General features: G+C 42.2%; 2 protein-coding genes across 3 annotated transcripts in view; both read right to left on the bottom strand.

Moving 5' to 3' along the window:
- Positions 1-6,285: 6,285 nt before the first annotated feature.
- Positions 6,286-12,205, bottom strand: LOC124259558 (NXPE family member 2-like). The gene is made up of 4 exons (XM_046693708.1): positions 12,108-12,205; positions 8,981-9,781; positions 8,541-8,590; positions 6,286-7,125 (listed from the first exon to the last, which is right to left on the bottom strand). The coding sequence occupies exons 1-4, from the start codon at positions 12,203-12,205 to the stop codon at positions 6,329-6,331; spliced, it is 1,746 nt and encodes a 581-aa protein (XP_046549664.1). The 3' UTR covers positions 6,286-6,328.
- Positions 12,206-18,766: 6,561 nt separating this feature from the next.
- LOC124259557 (Golgi pH regulator A-like) overlaps positions 18,767-22,825 on the bottom strand; it is a 35,700-nt gene continuing 31,641 nt past the window's right edge. The window contains exons 12-16 of one of the 2 annotated variants that reach the window (XM_046693706.1): positions 22,424-22,513; positions 21,494-21,559; positions 19,838-19,896; positions 18,859-19,016; positions 18,767-18,812 (exon numbers count right to left, since the gene is read on the bottom strand). In XM_046693706.1, the coding sequence (XP_046549662.1) occupies positions 18,872-19,016; positions 19,838-19,896; positions 21,494-21,559; positions 22,424-22,513 (360 nt within the window). In that variant the 3' untranslated portion in view covers positions 18,767-18,812; positions 18,859-18,871. Of the gene's footprint in view, positions 19,017-19,837; positions 19,897-21,493; positions 21,560-22,423; positions 22,514-22,825 lie in introns of both variants that reach the window. The other variant, XM_046693705.1, reaches the window with a different exon arrangement.

A 22,825-nucleotide genomic window follows, 5' to 3' on the forward strand; every position in this document is an offset into this window, starting at 1 on the left:
GATTCTTTCATCACAAGGGATACAAAACGGAGGATCCTCACCTTTCAATAAGTATTCCTGTGTATATCTTGGATGGCCAATACGACATCATCGTATAATGACTGACAACCCAAGTAGGTGTAACCAATATAGGGTTTTATTTCACGTAATTTATTTACACCTACTTGGGTGCCCCACTTCTTCTGCATCAGAACAAGGATATATATAAGATCTGATGATAGCTTTTTATAGTCTGTTTGCAGTGAAAACGTACCGATGAATTTTACTTTAAACAAAAAAGTAAATTAAATAACGTGAAATTAATAATTTTACTTTGCCAATTACACATATAAATCTCAGAATTTCATTCAACTTAGGATAAAAGTTGTTTAACAAACGATCATCGATTCGAATCACTATTATTGGGTTGTATTACAAGGGGATGAGCGCAGTAGTTGGAACAGTGAAACAAATGCACGGGCGGGACGTGATGAGCGTTAACTTAGACCAGCCCTACCTGTTCTCGGTGTTTCATTTAATATGGGCATACCCCCTGTATTACAAACCAATAATAGCGATATGAAACCATGATCGTTTGTTAAACAACATTTATCTTAAGTTGAATAAAATTCTGAGATTTAAATTTTCAATTGGCAAGGTAAAATTATGAGGATTCGCAATCTTAATTTCACTTTATTCGATTTTTTTGGGGGGGGGGTTAAAGTGAAATTCATAGGTACGATTTCACTGCAAACAGACTATAATCAGAGTATGTAATGAGAAGTGGTGTCAAAGATTTGTTGAGTGCTACCTTTCAAGCAAGATCGGCCATTGTTGTCCCAGAAATGCCAACGTGGCTGGGTAACTAACAAAAGACGATGTCGTATTGGCCAAGATCATTATATAATTCAATAATTTCAATTAAAAGTGGATGTTTGCAAGACAGATGTTTTATCGCCTGAAGGCACGAAAGAGAGTCTGAAAAGATTATACATTGTTTGTATTTAGGTTGTTTTTTAATATATTTTAAGGCTGAGAAGGTATTGTTCTGGAGTCAATGACAAGCAACTGCGCCACCATCTATTTTGTTATGACGCTACCAAGGTCAGCTTTACATGTTTCCAGCCTAAGGTTTTAACTTCGTGGCTTCTGTGCTGGTCTACCTACCTACTGGTGTACACTAAGTATCATGTGAATGGTCACACTATATTTACCTAATAACCAGTTATACGAACTGTTTCGTGGCATGAGAATGGTATGGTTTGGCATTGAATAACATTTTAGTTATGTCATAGGTTGATGTGGAAGAGAAGAAAGTAAAGCTGATCTTGACAGTTTACCACTTTCACAAACTGACAAACCCTAAACAATCCGGGCGAATCGGAGTTAGCAAATTTTTATTGCATGATCGTCGGATACAATACGCGTGTGTCAAGTCGCACAGCGATTCCTAGCTCCTTGGCCACACTAACCCACTCGGTTGTTTCATTCAAAAATCACAAATATAGTACAAGGTTCATATTGTGTATATTATAGAAAGGTAACCGCCATGATTAGTATCCAGTATGAATTCGGCATCGCGGCAAATACCAGTACCTGTCAGTTGCTGTAGAAGATGTCTCATCCACGTGTTGCCGGATCCGGGGAAGCTGGCCAGAGCTGTCACGGGAAGGGTTCTTTTGGACAAAGAAGGAATCGGGCAACCCAGACCCGCAGATCGGATCGGAAGAAAACTGACTTTCTTTACACTCACAACTCCCATGTCCAAGGTCACATTTACGCTGATGACATACAGAAGTACAAGACACGCTGCTATGACAAATGCGCTCCCGATCTTCTCCATCCTATACGTGACCATATCGCTCTTCAGTAATCGAACTTTGCTACGCGTCTGTGTCCTTGCCAAATAACACCAGTGCAGATGTTGCCTATCGCAGACTGGTATACAGATCTCTAAAACTGATCTCCTCCACAAATTGGATTATTTCAGCCAGTCATTGACCTTGGCGCAACAGCGTTAACCGTCTTCTGCATTATGATGCATTCATTTTCACCAAGCGTATCTACACAATAGAGAAGAGATACACAACACACCTTGAAAGTGTTACCCTAAAAGTCAGCTGTCATGTAAATTGCCGTTTGACGACTACTTATGTCAGAAGACATAAAAGATGGTTCCCTCATTCTGAGATTTTACTTCTCAAAATACATCATACAATAATCTTAATCCGTGATTAGAGTAGGGTTTCCGTTGGTTTTAGTAATATTACGTGTAATAATGAATACATTGAAATTACAATACCATCCTCTTCTTCTCCTCGCTGTTTAGACTCGCTTAGTCGAACCTTCAACACCTCCTGATCTTTCCTCTTCCTTTTGTCACCTCGCTTTTCCTCTTTCTGTCACCCCCATTTCTGGTGTTCCCCGCCGTGATATTGCTGGAATATTCCTAAAAGTGGCGTAAAATCAAACTCACTCACTCTTTCTGTCACCTGTTTTATCTTGTGTTTCTGCTGACTGTTATATATTTAATCTTTCCCTTCATTTTGAATAGTATTGTTATACTAACGGTGCCAGATTGTTAGCAATAAATACTTTATGTTATTGTTTAATTGTTTGTTGAGTGTTTCGAAAATTCGATTTCTTTCTCGTTACAGTGATTATAATTGTAAAATTTCGAGTAATTTCAATATATTTCCATCTTCTATAAAAAAATCGATATTTCAATATTTTTTTCCGGTTTCTTCGATAAATGCTAGCAGTAAAAATGTTATGCAAATATAAACCGCTGACACATTTTATATTGTGGCTGTAAAGCGGTTTGTTTCTTACACCAACGTCCAAACAAGTGACTTAATTCGAACGAACTGTGTTCCTGTTCACTCAGCCTTGAATGGTATTCCTACAATAAAAACAATTACACACATATTTTACAATGTTATTAGAATGTGGAGATATTGTTTATATCAATGACGGCCTCCTATGTACATTTGTTATCAGAGAATAACATCAGGCGAGTCGAACTATATTCCGATGCCAATTGAAAGAGATTGTATCTTGACACCTTTGATTCTTAATGAAATACTATGTGATATCGGTCACGTCACAGCTGGGGATATGTGAGATACAGACAGCAGGTTGATCCTAGTAGATCACAGTGTATAGCTCTAGGTATATTGTACTCAATCAATTAATTCCACCTGCTCCACGTTCGCCTGTTCAGGCTTATCAGCCGCCACAAGGGATGAATATTTCAATGTCAAAACAGTTAAGGACCTTTTTAATAATATTTATTATCATTTAATCATTGAGTTTTTAAAAGAAATATAATTGATTGATAAATTTTGATTATATGTTTGGTGAATAGATAATTGATATTTTATAATCGGTAGAATAACTTAGCAACCGAGATAGTTAGTGGCTGTACCCTCGAAGGGGGTTAAATTATTGTAAAAATATTGACCTCCTGAGAGGATACGTAAGTCCCAAAACTTTCAAAGTCAATTTAGCTCTGCCAAGCTTTTTAATCGTAGAATATTTGTTGTTTTATAATGGCTAAATATCTGTACAATCGCCAGTGGCTGAAGAGATGTAAATCCAGCTAGTGTACATGCAAAAGTCCCCATGGCCCTAGTATGCGGTGACCTACTCTCAGTTGCTGGCGATACTCAGCCCGTGTTTATATTGCATTGTCCTAAATTGAAATCCTATTTTAGAGATAGATGCTAGTTTTAATTCTTGATACTGTGATTCGAGTTGGTTTTACTGTCCATTGTCGACAGATATTTTAAAATGATTACCTTGTTTTCATCGCTATATGGCTGTAATATTGCCGATACGATGTAACATTTTAACTCACTCACTCACTCAATTTTATCAGAATAACCTCCAACATAAGCCGCTGATTGCACTGCATTAGGTACACGGCATCTCAATTTCAGGAACGTAATGCACGTCGAAGTAAGAGATCTGACCATGGTGCGTCACATGATGTTATGATATACTGAGGGTATGGATTCGAATCCCGAATGTCACTCAGCCCAAGAAAAGTACTGATATTCTGTACTTTACTGAGAAAGAGTAATCCCAAATATAATATGTTACATTTGACCACTTTCTAAATGGCAATGTGTATTCATAGGTTTCGGCCGTGAGAGCCGTGCCAATTTGTAAACACTCAACAGAGGGGTACACAAAGTGCGTTGTCTCGACTACCAATTGTCCGACTTCCAGTTTTGTGGAAGTCATGGTAGCTGAGCGGGTTAGGCGGCTGATTTTGTGTGCTGGTGCCTGACTCTAGAGTGTGGGTTCGAATCCCGGATGGGACACAGCCCAACAAAAGTACTAGAATCTGTATGTTACTGAGAAAGTGTATATGCCCAATAAAACATGTGTTAGATATGATATCAGTATGAAATACTGATGATATATACTGAGTCAAAAAAGAAACTTCACATTCTTACTTCAGGGCACTATAAAAGAACAAGAGATGGTAAAATGGTTAAATTGTTATGATTTCATTGCTGAGATCTGTGTGATGTACTCGATACACTGACAGTGCCATAATCAGTTCCATTAGGCTACACCGCCGTTCCAAAACATGGGTATACAGTATGTCAAGTCACAAGAATAAAAATGCGAAATTTCTCAGTTCAATATCGTGTATGGCCGCCCCGTGCATTCACCACTGCCAAACACCGTCTCCTCATCGACTGCCTGATGCTCGTGAACACGTGGTTGGGGATTCTGCGCCATTGCTCTTGCAAGGCAGCGCCAAGTTCCTGCAAATTCTGAGGTTGGTTCCTAAGACCACGAAGCCTTCTCCCAAGTGCATCCCAAACGTGCTCTATTGGATTAAGGTCAGGGGACCTCGATGGCCAGTCCATGACGTTGATTCCAGCGTTTTGAAGGAAATTTCGTGTCAACATCGCGGTATGCGGCCGAGCATTATCATGCTGGAACTGTAGACCTGGGCCATGAGCCGCCATGAAAGGAACGAGTTCAGTGGTGAGCACCTGGTTGCGGTAAGCAGCAGCTGTGAGGTTTCCACGGATGACCAGAAGTCGGGAACGGTTATTCCCACAGAAAGCACCCCACACCATGCAACTTCCGCCCCCGAATCTGTCGACTTCCTGTACATAACATTGGGCATACCGTTCACGACGTCGTCTCCAGACTCTATGCCTGCCGTCCACGAATCTGAGGGTAAACCTGGATTCATCGCTAAAGACGACTCGATTCCAGTCTCTCTTTGTCCATTGGAGGTGACATTGGGCCCACAGCAGACGTTGACGTTGATGAAACAGCATCAATATTGGCCCACGATATGGACGTCGAGAATGGAGATTGGCAGCCCGCAACCGATTTCGAATGGTCTGTGAGGACAGTCGACTTCTAAACATCTCAGCCCTGGTTCGTGTAGCCGGCAGAAATCTGTCACGTAGGTGACGTAGGACGGTTTGACGTTCTTCTGCTCTTGACGTCACACGTGGACGACCCGACCTTGGGCGATCAGAAGTGGTGCCAGTTTGTTGTAGACGACCTCGCAAGTCATACACAGTACGACAGCTGCATCCCATTGCTCTTGCGACGTCAATAACTGATCTTCCCGCTTGCAACATGCCAAGCACGTTCACGTTGCACATTTGACAATCGTGGCATTTCAAGTACCGTTAGAACAGTGGTTTAAAGGTGTTTTTTCAATTCTTGAGGCCACTGCAAACACGTGCATATGAAGAAAACTTCGATGCGAAGATCACGTGATCGACTGCACGTGCAACACCTGATTTGGCACTAACGTCATTTGCACGACGAATTGATGGGTTTGAGTGGGTTTTGCTCACGTTTTTCTAGAGTCGACAGATAGGGATCCTATTTCGGATACATAGATGTATCATCAGAGAAAAATTATTCATTATTTTTCAAATTACATTTTGTGAAGTTTCTTTTGTGACTCAGTATACATCATTTAGTTTCAAGTTAACATTCATTTTCATGTCCGTAAATCTTTGACTTTAGAGTCCAGGTATCTCTTTTATTCTTTTATTCACGCTGTCGGCGGTTGTAAATACAAAACTATAATGCAAGCATTAATATTGTTCCGATCAGTGGATTTAGACTTGTTTTTCGACAAGCACTTGCAACTGACTGAAATCGCAAATATTATTACGTCACAATTACACACACACACACACACACACACACACACACACCATCGATCTACGCAATTGGGATACGATGACATGTGTCACCCAAGTCAGCGAGCCTGACACATCATTTCTGAACACTGATCAGTAGTGTTTACACACTCCACTTCAAACGATCATATTCCATTAAAACACTGCTGCATTCAGTGACATATGTATCCAAGCAGGCTGTGTATCATCGCGTCATAAACTGTCACATTCGGATGAACATCGTCATTTTCAGCAGCGACGGTCATGTCCCAGAAATCCAAGAAATATACCTGATCTTGTACGTCCTTGAACTCTTTCTTGTAAATCTGAGTATAAATTTTACCCCAATAATCGTCAATAACACCTCGGTTGTTCTTGTTGTCGTTGAATGCATGAGGGCCTTTGACAAACACTTTAGCTTCTGGTGCACGTGCTAGAAGCGCCTTCACTGATTGGACAATGCGTTGAATGTGGGTTTGTAGCAACGTCGGCGGGTACGCCGTGAAATGGAGGTAAAGGTGAAGGATAACGATGTCACGGTTGTTGGCCGGAAGCTCGTCAATGTATACATGCGCTGCTTTGTGTGCATGTCGAAGGACGAACTCTTCAGTGTTTGTAAAGGGAAGCTCATGAGTTGACCAGAACACGGCGTAGTTATACCGTTGGCTGTAGAGGGTCGACGGGTAGGGCCATTGATCGTAGTGCCAAACTTCTGACGTCAGACGTAGTGTTAGTCGTTTTTGAAGGTACGTGAACCACTGGCGCAGTGTGGAGTCTCCGTGCATCCACAGCCTTCTGTTGCTGAGGCACGTATTCCAGCTCTCAACAGTATTTGCGAGAATATTAGTGCAGACTGTGGAGTGCCATCGCCAGTTGAGGAAATAGCCCACTGGAGTGGCTTGGCTCCACGTCGCTGACGGGGGAAGTTCATTGCAACTGACCAAACGTTTACCGTTTGGTCTGGGGTCCTCTGAAACAGATTTCATAAACAATAGCAATATTCATTTCTGAGTGCGCAACAGCCAGTACCTATTTCACGGCGACCTGTTTTAGAAACCAAGATGGCAAACGTTTTTCAAGCTAATATCCACTGCCATTCTTTATCTGCTGCATTCCACTTCCTATCAACCATCACCCCCTTGTTGCTCTACTTTCTATCAACCATCACCCCCTTGTTTCTCTACTTCCTATCAACCATCACCCCCTTGTTGCTCTACTTCCTATCAACCATCACCCCCTTGTTGCTCCACTTCCTATCAACCATCACCCCCTTGTTGCTCTACTTCCTATCAACCATCACCCCCTGTTGCTCTACTTCCTATCAACCATCACCCCTTGTTGCTCCACTTCCTATCAACCATCACCCCTTTGTTGCTCTACTTCCTATCAACCATCACCCCTTGTTGCTCTACTTCCTATCAACCATCACCCCCTTGTTGCTCTACTTCCTATCAACCATCACCCCTTTGTTGCTCTCTTCCCATCAACCATCACCCCTTCCTATCAACCATCACCCCCTTGTTGCTCTACTTCCTATCAACCATCACCCCCTTGTTGCTCTACTTCCTATCAACCATCACTCCCTTGTTGCTCTACTTCCTATCAACCATCACTCCCTTGTTGCTCTACTTCCTATCAACCATCACCCCCCTTGTTGCTCTACTTTCTTTCAACCATCACCCCCTTGTTGCTCTACTTCCTATCAACCATCACCCCCTTTGTTGCTCTACTTCCTATCAACCATCACCCCTTGTTGCTCTACTTCCTATCAACCATCACCCCCTTGTTGCTCTACTTCCTATCAACCATCACCCCTTGTTGCTCTACTTCCTATCAACCATCACCCCCTTGTTGCTCTACTTCCTATCAACCATCACCCCCTTGTTGCTCTACTTCCTATCAACCATCACCCCCTTGTAGCTCCACTTCCTATCAACCATCACCCCCTTGTTGCTCTACTTTCTATCTCACCTGCCTCCTGCCTCCTGTCGTCTATCCCCACTAAATGCTCTCCTCACAAACTTCGTCTTTTTCTTTCTCATACTTCTTCCATTCTCCCAGGGGGCGGTGCGGTAGCCTCGTGGTTAGGGCATTCCCTCGTCACGCCGCGAAAATGTGTTTAGTCAATTACTGGTGTCCCCCGCCGTGGTATTGCTGGAATATTGCTAAAAGCGGCGTAAAACTAAACTCAGTCATTCCTTTCTCTAAGCGTTTTCCTCACAATGCATTGTGTACATCTTATTAATTCGTGTGCGATCATACTAAACAACAAATCGTTCTAACTGCCGTTCCAGTGTTCACCTATTAGTTGCCCTGGGTTGCCCTGAGTTGCTCTGAGTTCGCATGAGTTGCTATCGGGTTCAGTTATTCACTTCAAGTACTCACCTATGACCTTCACCTGGATGGGACGTCTGAAGTTTTGGTGCACGTTGTTCCTAATGAAATACAAACAGGTAAAAACATCGTGTCATAATCATGTAGTCACCAGTTTGTCTGGTCCGATTTCGTTTGCGAACTGCCGCGCTGGGGAACACACACACGTGTGTGTGTGTGTGTGTGTGCGCGCGCGTGCGTGCGTGCGTGCGTGCGCGCGCGTGCGTGCGTTGTTGTGTGTGTGTGTGTGCGCGCGCCCCTGAATACGTTATTTGATGTCTAAGTATTTGATACAGGTTTTCAGTGCTTCAGCCCACTAACATTTAAATAACGTTAGTAATAATTATTGGTTAGTCAAATCCTTATTCAAGTGTTTAGCTTCTTTTACTCGACAGTCAACATATTTGGAAAATTGCTCTGAGATCGGTGTTAAAGTAAACAGACATACTTACAAATCAAATAACTTTCTATCATCGGTGTACAGGGGCCATGGCGGCTGTGAAGCTCCAGTTCGCGTCCATTCTGCGCATGTCAGGAAGTCCGGGTGGCCGCAATACCATGGTAACCCGTGGTTCATGGCGGTTAAGTTGCACACATTATCGTAGCCTGGAAGATGAGGCGTGTACGCACAGAGCGTCATCTCATAGGTGTGCCGTCTTTGGAATATGGCAAACATTTGTCTGACAAGGTACCCTTCCCGGTGAATGGTGTACAGCAGTCTGATCGCTTCCCGAGATGACGCAATGGCAACGACAACGTCAACCCGTCCTCGCCATAGCAACCGCACCACACCAGTGTAGCTTCCGTTATGATGGTCAAAGACATATCCACTTGCGCATGCGCCTCTATCTGGTTCCTTTATCCATATTCGGACGTCGTCTCCGCCTCGTAATATCCTCTTATAATATCCGTTGTGCAGGGCAATTGATACGTACAGTACGTCATTGACGTAATAATACGTCATGGGTTTCACCGCCGCCGTGGAAAAGGATCCATTAGCTATACCGTTGATATCAACAGCTTGATGTTTGTCCATTCGCAAATCGTGAATATACTCGTCCTCTTCGTATAAACCACTCAGCACAACATCGTCAAATTCCGTGAATAAATCTTCGTGACGGAGCCTCGGAAGATAGTCCGTGTGCAATACTTGAATGCTTCGGTTGTGCACAATATGGCTGACACCAACAGGATGAAAGTAGTCTTTCCTTTTCGTTTCGTCAAAGTACTCGAACTGATCTTGAGAGATCCATCTGCGAAACAATAAAATGGGTAAGTTCTAAAAGTATTTCAGTCACATTATGGGATGTCAGAGAGGGAGACAGTTTCCACGCTTACCACATCAATGGAATGATGACCGTTTTGGTGCAAGGCTAACAATCGGGTAACGTTGAGATTCGATCTTAGAGGTTCCGGGGCTCTGTGATCCACAACTCGATTTGGTCCGTCTGAGACTACTGAGCACCTATATGCTGTTTTAAGATGGGATCACATATGGATATGGATAAATATATGGCATTTCCCACCAAGTGCCAGGCAAAAACTAGAGTACACCTATGGTTGGCGGGCGAGGAAAACAGAACTGAATCAATTATCTAACAGAGTACCGTTTATAAAGCGCTAGACCTAACTAAGCCGACATCTAACAGAGTACATTTTATAAGGCGCTAGACCTAAGGAGGCCGGCATATAACAGAGTACTGTTTATAAGGCGCTAGACCTAACGTGGCCGACATCTAACGGAGTACTGTTTATAAGGCGCTAGACCTAACGTTGCCGACATCTAACAGAGTACTGTTTATAGGTGCTAGACCTAACGTGGCCGACATCTAACAGAGTACTGTTTATAGGGCGCTAGACCTCACGTGGCCGACATCTAACAGAGTACCGTTTATAGGCGCTAGACCTAACGTGGCCGACATCTAACAAAGTACTGTTTATAGGTGCTAGACCTAACGTGGCAGACATCTAACAGAGTACTGTTTATCGGGCGCTAGACCTAACGTGGCCGACATCTAACAGAGTACTGTTTATAGGTGCTAGACCTAACGTGGCCGACATCTAACAGAGTACTGTTTATAGGGCGCTAGACCTAACGTGGCCGACATCTAACAGAGTAGCCTACTGTTTATAGGACGCTAGACCTAACGTGGCCGACATCTAACAGAGTACTGTTTATAGGGCGCTAGACCTAGCGTGGCCGACATCTAACAGAGTACTGTTTATAGGTGCTAGACCTAACGTGGCCGACATCTAACAGAGTACTGTTTATAGGGCGCTAGACCTAACGTGGCCGACATCTAACAGAGTAGCCTACTGTTTATAGGGCGCTAGACCTAACGTGGCCGACATCTAGCAGAGTACTGTTTATAGGGCGCTAGACCTAACGTGGCCGACATCTAACAGAGTACTGTTTATAGGGCGCTAGACCTAACGTGGCCGACATCTAACAAAGTACTGTTTATAGGTGCTAGACCTAACGTGGCCGACATCTAACAGAGTACTGTTTATAGGGCGCTAGACCTAACGTGGCCGACATCTAACAGAGTACTGTTTATAGGTGCTAGACCTAACGTGGCCGACATCTAACAGAGTACTGTTTATAGGGCGCTAGACCTAACGTGGCCGACATCTAACAGAGTAGCCTACTGTTTATTGGGCGCTAGACCTAACGTGGCCGACATCTAACAGAGTACTGTTTATAGGGCGCTAGACCTAACGTGGCCGACATCTAACAGAGTACTGTTTATTGGGCACTAGACCTAACGTTGCCGACATCTAGCAGAGTACTGTTTACAAGGCGCTAGACCTAACGTTGCCGACATCTAACAGAGTACTGTTTATAAGTCGCTAGACCTAACGTGGCCGACATCTAACAGAGTACTGTTTATAGGGCGCTAGACCTAACGTGGCCGACATCTAACAAAGTACTGTTTATAGGTGCTAGACCTAACGTGGCCGACATCTAACAGAGTACTGTTTATAGGGCGCTAGACCTAACGTGGCCAACATCTAACAGAGTACTGTTTATAGGGCGCTAGACCTAACGTGGCCGACATCTAACAGAGTAGCCTACTGTTTATTGGGCGCTAGACCTAACGTGGCCGACATCTAACAGAGTACTGTTTATAGGGCGCTAGACCTAACGTGGCCGACATCTAACAGAGTACTGTTTATAGGGCGCTAGACCTAACGTTGCCGACATCTAACAGTGTACTGTTTATAGGGCGCTAGACCTAACGTTGCCGACATCTTACCCAGGACTCAAACCCACACCCTCAGAGTCAGGCACCAAATCGCCAGTCCACAAAGTCAGCCGCTTAACCCACTCAGCCATCGCTTCTTCCACAAAAAGCTAACGTAGCCGACATCTAACAGAGTATTGTTCACTAAGTGCTGGACCAAACTTACCCAGCCTACCATTCATACTTAGAATGTTAGCATGTATTTCAAAAGAACACCTACCGTTCGGAGAAATACTCTCACTGCGGCATAAAATCCACTAACAACGAACCAAATACAAATTCATCCACAAAATATAGACACGCTCAAATATTATTCCGACTGTTTTCAACTTACCGGAGACGAAATATCCAGTATCCCACAAACACGGCGGTGTTTAGTGTCAGCAGGGCGAGGAGGACGCGGAGGCTTGGTATCTTCAACACAGTCGCCATTTCACGGAGATATCTTTCCTATATCGCCTATTTCCGTTGTGATTTCTGGGAAAAGCCGAGAAGCGACGATGGTACACACGTAGCGAAAGGACAGACAATAATGTAACCGATTAATGTTTCCGGGTCAAATTGTTTCCAGATGAGAAAATAGACAAGAAACTACCTGTGGAAATAACAACTTAATAATAATAATAGGCTTGAAAAAGTAATATTTTGCTTAAAACATTACTTCCAATATGTTTTCCATGTGGAAATAAATCTCCTATTACACATGCTTGGATTCTTGAATTTCACATCTCTGGTGAAGGTCTGTTCACGATGAGATCCGAGCTGTGGATCCGTATATTTCCGTCAAATTTACAATTCGGACTGTCTGTCATTTCCTTGTTGAAAACCTAATCCTTCGCGGAAGAAGGATTAATCTAATGTGCGATATTACCAGTTGGGTCTCTCGGGGATGAACATCATCGGGTAAATAGGCTTACCGACACAAGGAAGCCATCGGTCATAAGCTGTATATGTAAACTAATCGGTGAAATTGTTCTAAAACACTTCTTGAAAAGATTTAACTTCACAACTTATCTTGTGAAAAAAATAAATTCGAATATGCCGTTGTATATCTGCTTGATTCTCTAAGCCACGGCACCGCCAGGGGGTTGTAATACCAGTGTGTTAATACAGCACTCGATTCGTACGTGAAACAAATACGTTTGCGTGCGTACATATGGGTGTGTGTAGTTTAATGTATTGCTTTACATCCATACATCCATACACACACACACACACACACACACACACACACACACACACACACACATACACACACACATACATACACACACATACATGCATACATACACATATACATACATACACTCTCACACACATACATACAAACACATACATCCATACACACACATACACACACTCTCACAAACATACATACATACATACACAGACATACACTCTTACACACATACATACACACAAACATACACACTCACAAACACACATACATATATACACACATACACAAACTCTCACACATACATACATACATACACACACAAACACACACACACATACATACACATACAACACATACATACATACACAAACTCACACACATACATACACAAACATACATACATACACACACATACATACATACATACACACACAAACATACATACACACACACATACATACAAACACATACATTCAACACATACACACACATACACAAACATACATACATACATACACACACACACTCTTTTCACACACATACATACTTACATACATACACATACAATAAACCTACACACACACATACATACATACATACATGCACACACATACACACATACATACATACATACAGCCCATTTCACTACACACACCCCGCCACATATTATGGAATACACACACAAAAGCGGCCTCACTCACACATACATGCATGTCATACACACATACAATAATAACATACAAACACACACACATACATACTTTTTTACTGGATTTGTTCACATTTGATAGCAGGCTTCCAATCAGTGAAAGTATAGTTTCAGAAAATAATATCTGATCCATTAAACGTACAAAATGCTTATTTCGAATCAAAACTGTGTTAAACTCCTGAGTGCGGCGTACAACCAATCTAAACTCACTCACTCATCCTGTCGGATCTTACTGGACACATGAGGTGTCAGCAGTAAAGCCGTGATTCTGAAGCCAGTTGAGATACAGGACATAAAATCAGAAGTGAACATAGATTCACATCCCAGAGTAAAACTGGATACACAGCCAAATGTACTTCTCAAAAGCGGTCAACGTATATAGTTTCACCACTTCGGGCCTTCCTCCTTGGCTCCTGACGAGCCTACATCTAACTGAATACAGTTTATCTCAAGATCAGGAATGGCAGAAGCCAGCCGGCATCTGATCCCATCCGGCATCTGAAACCCCACGGCATTGTCCACTTAGCCTCAGCACCCACCTCCAACGTCTGCATGTACTGTGGTGGAATCATCAGAAAGGCAGATCAACAAGTAATTCATTTTCAAAGGCCTGGATGTTGCGTGCAGCTGAGGGTAGGTCCATTCCCACCAGTCTAGCGGTCATTTTCAGGACCACCCTAATCGTCACAGGTTCTAGCCCGAGAAAACCACATTTAAGAAAAACAGAGTTTAAAATGGTGTGGCTCTACCGGCAATGGCCATGGTTGAGGGATCATGTGACTGTGGCTCTTCCGGCAATGAGCTGCTAGCTAATCCATGTTACCGTAAATAATGTGAAATATTCGTTATATAAAATCTAGAAATCAAGTTGAATTGTTCGTGGAAAAAAGTCCAGATCACGCAATCTAGCTGCCTCATGTAGGTACTCAAACACCTTTTACGAAGCCTTTATGATTATACAACCATTTTTTCATTTGAAGCATTTTAAGCTTTATGGGATGATTAATTCAATGTTTTATCCTTTTCTGATAACTGTTTGAGATAAGAGCTATTTTTGCCTCAGTTATTATGTTTACATTCATGCTAAAAACTAAATATTTCTTTTTTAGAAGAATGACCATTTATTGCACAAATATACTTATAAACAGTTATATATGTGACGCCTAACTCATTCCATTTCATAGCTGATCCTAAACAAAATTTATGACAGATTTTCCAAACTCACTGTTTTTGCCGTCGTTGCAATAATGACGTTTTGATTTAGATCTAAAGTTTAAACGTCACAATAAATTTGATGGAAAATTCTTGTCCAAACATCAGCTGATGCAATATGCCAATCATACAAACCAAAGTAGTTTACATGTAGGCAAAAACAATACTGAACATACAAATACAATTTCCTTAAGAGCAAAAGTTCATTGTGGCTTTCCCGGCTATAGGTGTCACCGAGGTTTGTACTTGAAATGTGGCTTTAGCGGCAATTGGAATTTTTCAAATGTGGCTTTCCCGGGCGAACACCTTGTCACAAACGAATGCTTGAACAAACACATATTCTAAAACACACACACACCCTCACACACTATCCATCGCCCACCCAACCGTCTCTCAACGTGCCCGCTGCCCGCCTCTACACCAAGAAGGCCCCGGTTACTCCCATGTCATATTTGGGGCGGTGGGGTAGTCTAGTGGTTAAAACGTTGGCTCGTCACGCCGAAGACCCGGGTTCGAATCCCCACATGGGTACAACGTGTGAAGCCCATATTTCTGGTGTCCCCCGCCGTGATGCTGCTGGAATATTGCTAAAAGCGGCGTAAAGCCAAAACTCAGTCAGTCAGACATGTCATATTTACGTCGAGTTACGGCAGTCGTATGGCGGCGACTGCTTTTGAATGAGGGCTTCTTGAAGTAGTGGATACAGCGCCTACCCGGGGTGAGTGATTCCACCCCTATCTGTATCACGCCATATGACATACAGACAAGGTACCTGCTGTTGGCTAGTGGTTTGTATTTCCTTCATAGCCCGGGAACATCCGGGTTAGAATTGGTCTTCAGTGAGATAAGCCAGATAAATTCATCTGTGATATATGTATGTGTGTATATGTGTATGTTTTTATTGCCAAATATTATATAATTATGTACAGTACGGTATCGTTGGAGTCTCGTAGGCCATACGGCCGGACATTGTTAAAAATATGTACTTTCAGTAAATAGGGTTGTATCAACAATGTGTGACACCATTATAATTACTAATTTTCTTCCTCTTCTTCTTCCTATTGTCATTATTTTTACAGATTAAGATAAAAATCACACAGAGAGAGGTTGGCAAGTCCTGGCACAGTCAGGTTGGTAAGGCTCATCATCAGTTCCGGGGCCTTGTGTCCAGGTCTCTTACACGCAGTCCAGACAGCAAATGGGACTTTTCCCTGCTTAGTCGAACCCACCAAGAACTTTCTGGAGAATATGAAGACTCCCAGACACTGCAGCCTTCTACATTACCCAGAGTGTCCGAATCGCGGAGCTGCCGGTGGAGAACCCTGACACTCTAGATCTGCGCATTAAGTTCAGGAGGTACCAAACCAAGGGCACCGTGAACGATGGAGGGTCTGACGACAGTGTACTTGACAGACATTTCTTAGGGGAGGTCCGTTAATTTGGCATGAATTTCCCTGAATCTTGCTAATTACCATCAAGAGGTACTGGTCCTCGGCAGGAAGCAGTAAGTCTTCACTTCAGGTTATTTTCAAGGAGAAAACCAGTGGTTATAGGACATTGGTGTTCCCATCTTATCTCACGTTAAGCAGAATCTATTTTTGTTAGCCAGAAACGTTCATTCCCTAAACATCGTTTGGTGTGCTCTTGTGATTTCTTCATCTCTCTACAGTAGATAACAAATTGCTTAAACATTCTTGAAGGTCTCGTGATTGTGTGTTGCTAATGAGGCACTTGGCAATATGACCTGGACTTCAACGTTTAATAGCGTGGGTTTGTCTGTGTGAAAATTTGGTTTTAGGTTTCAAGGAGAAATTAGAAAATCGTAACTAAAACTAAATTGACCCTGTGTAAGTAACTGGACTAAAATCTTTCAGTCTGACCGACTGAAATGACCATCAGCCTTTCCCACCAGTCTAACGCTATGGTGTAACACAGCTCCGCCTGGTGAGTGGAAAGATGGTGGTTGGATCACTGGCTGCGTGATATTCTACACCTTGATAGAAGTTATCTGTTGTTAACCTGTTGGCGTTTTGTGTTCAGTTTATAAACAAAGATTAGCGTTAGCATATGTGTGAGTGAGGTAATATGTCTGCAGAAATATATTTCAGTGGACGAGCTCCATAAAACAAGCATACTAACTAACCAGTACCAGCGACCTCACTCATACACACACGCACATGCACAAACAAGTGCATTCACGTTGCTATAGCAGTGCAAGGTCGCACGTCTCACTCTGCTTCACCTCACACAGGGTACATGTTATATCTATGGGGTAGGGGCGGTGGGGTAGTCTAGTGGTTAAAGTGTTGGCTCGTCACGCCGAGACCCGGGTTCGAATCCCCACATGGGTACAATGAGTGAAGCCCATTTCTGGTGTCCCCCGCTGTGATATTGCTGGAATATTGCTAAACATCGGCATAAAACCAAACTCAGTCAGTCAGTCAGTCTATGGGGTAAAATCTCCACTCACCTGAAAGATTCAGAAGGAAAAAATCATGAATGAAAACGATTTAATGATATCCTCCATATTTACACGTGTCAGATGAATATATACACATAAATAAATACATGTACAGAGGAAACCTGATCAGTGAAATTTCAGGGGACTCGCCAAAATTGTTTACTTAACAGGTATTTTACTTATCCAAACTTATAAAAAACCTGCAAATGACAACCATATGCATGTATATGTATGCATATGTAACAATGAACAACTTATCAGGGCTGGCCTCCAGTTGTCAGTGTATTGTCAACTGCTTGACGCCAGCGAGCTGTAAGTAGGATGATTGTTTGACTGGAGACTGACACGACTGCCCCTCATGTCGGATTATGTGGTGATCACTAATTTAGTTATCCAGTCTCTTTTGTTAAGTAATTTACTTCCAGGGACCGTGAGAAGACGTTTGGTTAAGTGGTATTGTTTACTTATCCGAGTTTAGTTAACCGGACTCTAATAGTGATAATTAATGAAGAAAGTTGCCGGGACCAAAGAAAAGTGTTTACTTATCAGGTCTGTTTAGTTAAGCGGTCTTTACTTATGCGGTTTCCACTGTATATACATACACATTTCACATCTTTGTTTGCATGAGAACCACGGAGAGGCATCTTTAACTGTTAATGTCCTTCAGCCTTCACCTTTACAACACACAGCACTCCACTTCATTGTCAGTTGTGCAATAGACTATTGTAGGCATTTATTTTGAATTCTTTGACGAAATAACTTGATGAATTAGATCATAACAAATACATAAACCATCATTCCTACTGGTTCAGTGATACTATTAACATTTGTGTGTGTAGAGAGCACACTGTTACAGATTTGAACACTCAACATCTTTCTTAATAATTACTCTTGGTCCAGTAAAGTCTGTGTTTAGAAAATTATGTTCTAGGACAGAGCACTGACCAGGAATTGTGTCTAGTACATGTGTTTCTCTGGACAGGGCACTGACCAGGAATTGTGTCTAGTACATGTGTTTCTCTGGACAGGGCACTGACCAGGAATTGTGTCTAGTACATGTGTTTCTCTGGACAGGGCACTGACCAGGAATTGTGTCTAGTACATGTGTTTCTCTGGACAGGGCACTGACCAGGTATTGTGTCTAGTACATGTGTTTCTTTGGACAGGGCACTGACCAGGAATCTGTGTCTAGTATATGTGTTTCTCTGGACAGAGCAGTGACCAGGAATCTGTGTCTAGTACATGTGTTTCTCCGGGGCCTGCTTGTCTGCTATGTACATTAAGCCAATGCTGGACAGAGCAGTGACCAGGAATCTGTGTCTAGTACATGTGTTTCTCCGGGGCCTGCTTGTGTGCTATGTACATTAAGCCAATGCTGGACAGAGCACTGACCAGGAATCTGTGTCTACTACATGTGTTTCTCCGGGGCCTGCTTGTGTGCTATGTACAAGAAGCCAGTGCTGGACAGAGCACTGACCAAGAATCTGTGTCTAGCATATGTGTTCTCCGGACAGAGCAGTGACCAGGAATCTGTGTCTAGTACATGTGTTTCTCCGGGGCCTGCTTGTGTGCTATGTACAAGAAGCCAATGCTGGACAGAGCACTGACCAGGAATATGACATCAAACCAGCGGTGGTAGAAACTGAACTGTAATTCTCCTAGGACCTCTGTGATTATAGATCTGAAAACACAGGGCACAATGAAAGGACACATGCAGCTCACTTTGTTTGACACATAGCACAATTTACAATGATCAGGCTGGTGACCCAAAATAAAGCAGTTATCGTTTGGCTGGACTGTATGCATAGCCTGAACAAATGGCCGAATGAAATCATGAACAACATGGTGGCTGCCAATTAGACTTCTCCCAACTTCAGGACTCACAAGGCATGGGTGTCAACAGGTATTTTCCAAATCTTTTACTGTATTTAATCAAGGTGCTAAAATGATCAGAAGCACTTCAAGAAGAAAGGCCAGTTTCTTTATATTAAAGATCTGGATTATCCAAGGATCAGAGTGTCTGGGTGTTGTTATTTTATGTGAGGCTGGAGAGACACAGACGGGATATTACTGACAATAGTCACTGGTGGCGAGTCAAATCTGGCAACTGGAAGCTGGATTTGTATGGTCAGTTACCTCTCTTGAATGACAACATGTGCCATAATGATTGTAACTCAAACAATGTAGAATAGTAGTGCTGGGATTCATTTAGCTGAAAGACTAGAACTTAATGAGAGTGCTACGGTTGCTTTGTCGGGCAGGGATCACAACCTGTGTACATGAAACCATTCTCCAACTATTGATACTTTCATTTATTTATGTACAAAAACTGAAAATGTTGTTTTTCAATTGGTGACAATTTCTGGTTGAAAGCAGTCTGGTGAAAGAAAAAAGAAAATACTACAAAACCTGATACTTAAATTATCATTTAAATAGATAAGAAAAAATATGCTTATCTGGTTAGTGAGTAGGCAAAAAACAATTCTTTTCTGTGAAACTCACCTATATTCCAGAGGCATATTCATTCTCATAAGCAGAACAGAGGACACAAAATACATGCCCTGAAAAATGAATATTTGTTGGTAAGTTGGCAGTGGGGTCACAGGGGTAATGGCTTTCAGGGCTGCTGATGGAGAGGGTACCGATGCTGGCTGTACAACGTAACTTAATGGCAGGTGGTCTGACCAGGAGACATGGCTGGTTGAGTGTCATCACATCCCAACAACGTCAATGGTTGATCAAACACTAGATTGTCTGGTCCAGATTGGTTTGATTTCAGACCATGGTCATACAGTATATATTGCTGAGCATAGCATTAGACAAGAAACAAATGTGTCTCAGCTCAGAGCCGAGTATCGCCTGGAATTCTGTACTGCAGTCATCTGGATACTTAGACCTATATTGTGACATATACTATATTTCAAGAAATTAAAATTAAGATATTGATACAGTTTCTTCCACTTTCAAATTGTCCCTTTTTGAAAAGATGAAAATAGTGCCAACATTGGTTTTTCAGTCTCTTTAAAAACCAGACCTTAGTCCTTGCTATTACTAAATAATGATCTTAGAACATCTCATTAAGAGAGATTCAAACCCTCAAGAGAGAAAATAACTTGAGATGCCAGATTCCAAAGGCCGCTCTGCCTGGCTGGGTTCTGACGCTCCCTGAAGATAACACATAATTACGAATTCCATTCTCAGGAACCTCACTGAAAATTATGTATTTAGCCCTATTTGTGAAAATTTCAACAGATTTTTATTCCTATTTTACATATGAAGCAAATTTGGCGTGAGATTTGGTCGGTAGGTAGAATCGGTTCGGTCAAAGTTTGCAAAATGTGGTTGGTTGGTTGGTTGGTTGGTTGGCTTGCTGTATAACTGCATTCAGCAGTATTCCAGCTATATGGCGGCAGCCTGTAAATATTCGAGTCTGGACCAGACAATCCATTGATTAACATATCAATGCAGCGATCTACACAATTGGGATACGATGATATGTGTCAACCTAGTCAGTGAGCCTGACCACCCAATGCCGTTAGTCGACTCTTATGACAAGCATGGGTTATAAAGTTTGCAAAAAGTCATTATGATATGCAATAGCAAGTCCTCAAATCTATGTTTAGCATCAACTAAGATCTGAGTTTCATGAGACTGTTGCTTTTTTCCCCTTTCGTTGACAACCATTAGCTATTCCTGCATTTTAGACCAAATAATCCACTGATTGACATTACATTCAGCCGTCAACATTGTCGACATACGACGGCATCCATGTCACCAGACTCTACCACCAAAACAACCTTAGCGCTAAGACTATCTTAAATCTACGTATAGGCATGAGCTAAGATCACTTTAGTACAAATGTAAACCGATGGCTCTTACAAACAACACCGGCAATTTGGAACGTGAAATGCACATGCGACTGATAGTAAGGCCTGAAGACCAAATACACAAAAACGCTCTGAAAGTTGAATACATGTCAAATGCACATAATGTTAAAACCATAGAATAATGCACTACACAGAGTATTACAAACAATATAAAATACATGAATATTGTACTAAATGATAAACACATCGTACATTAGCAGAAAATGTTTGCAATTCTGGGCTACAATATAGCATATGAATCTAAAGTATGTTTACTTAAGAGGTTTCTTACCATAATCTGAGCCAGACATAACACGATGACATTGGAGGACTTGCTGCTTGCTATAGCATAGAAGAACTGAAAACAAGGTTACAAAAGGTTTATATTATCAAAGTGTTGGAGCCAATTAACCTGTTTCCATAGTTTCCCTGGTTTAGGAAACCAGTGGTCGATAGCATAAGCACAAAACAATCAGGACACAAAGACAGTAGCCAGGGGCAGAAAGGATAGGAGGGATTTACCTGGAGTCCTGTATTTGAGGGTCCCTGGGACTCATCTCTTAATTTTCAGGGGTGCTGGACAACAAAATGGTGGTCGCAGACACTTAAATATTATTATTAATACTGTTATTGTATTGTGTATCATGATATTCACATTGTTACAGTAATTAAATTGTAAAGGATACCATAACCCAGCTAGTAGCAAACTCAGTGATAACCTATTGTCACTTGATTGGAATTTTGACAAAAAGTATTTGGACTTTTTCTGAGTCCCTGTGGACGTGCTAATAAATTTTGTTGCGTCCATTGTCAATTTTTATGCGTATAGGACGCAGGAATTCGCGTCCTGTAAATCCCTGGGATAGGATGACGAGATGAATCAGGAATCTATGTAGTTAAGATACAATAACATGAATCAGCCAGCCTTGTCTCTCCTGTTGCTAGATCCTGTAAATTGTCTCCTAGGGTGATCAAGGGCTGCTGAAGACGGGTTCTACACTGAGTTTTCGCATGATGCCATATATTTCGATTTTACACATCTGTACATACTGGGCTCACATTTCTGTTTCATATAACTCCCAACTCACTTGATTATTTTTGCCATTTGGTCAAATCTATAGAAGCTGTGTCCAAGAACAATCGCATGGCAGACATGATGGGAGCATCCTCTTCATATTGAAAACTACTCCGGTTCTACAAACAGCAAACTACAAATCCTCACCTTGGTCAGTGTGATGAGAAGTCCTCGTATAGATGTCACGATGATGATGCCCACGAGAAAGAATGAGATTTGCTGAGACCAGAATTTCACCTGAAACCAACAAATGTCATTCAACAGACCCGTATTTGTTGGTTGTATGACTATCAGTTACACTGACTGACTGACTGAGTTTGGTTTTACGCCACTTTTAGCAATATTGCAGCAACATCACAGCAGGGGACACCAGAAATGGGCTTCACACATTGTACCAATGTGAGGATTCGAACCCAGGTCTTCGGCGTGACGAGCCAACGCTTTAACCACTAGGCTACCCCACCATCCCGTCAGTTACAGTGAACACTCAATAGGGCAAATAATCCAAGGGTCCAACGGTGAATTGATGGTAAGAACCAAATCAAGGGG

The sequence above is a fragment of the Haliotis rubra genome, unplaced genomic scaffold, assembly GCF_003918875.1.
Source record: "Haliotis rubra isolate DU_JTF1 unplaced genomic scaffold, ASM391887v1 Scf729, whole genome shotgun sequence".
Taxonomy (NCBI): Eukaryota; Metazoa; Mollusca; class Gastropoda; order Lepetellida; family Haliotidae; genus Haliotis; species Haliotis rubra.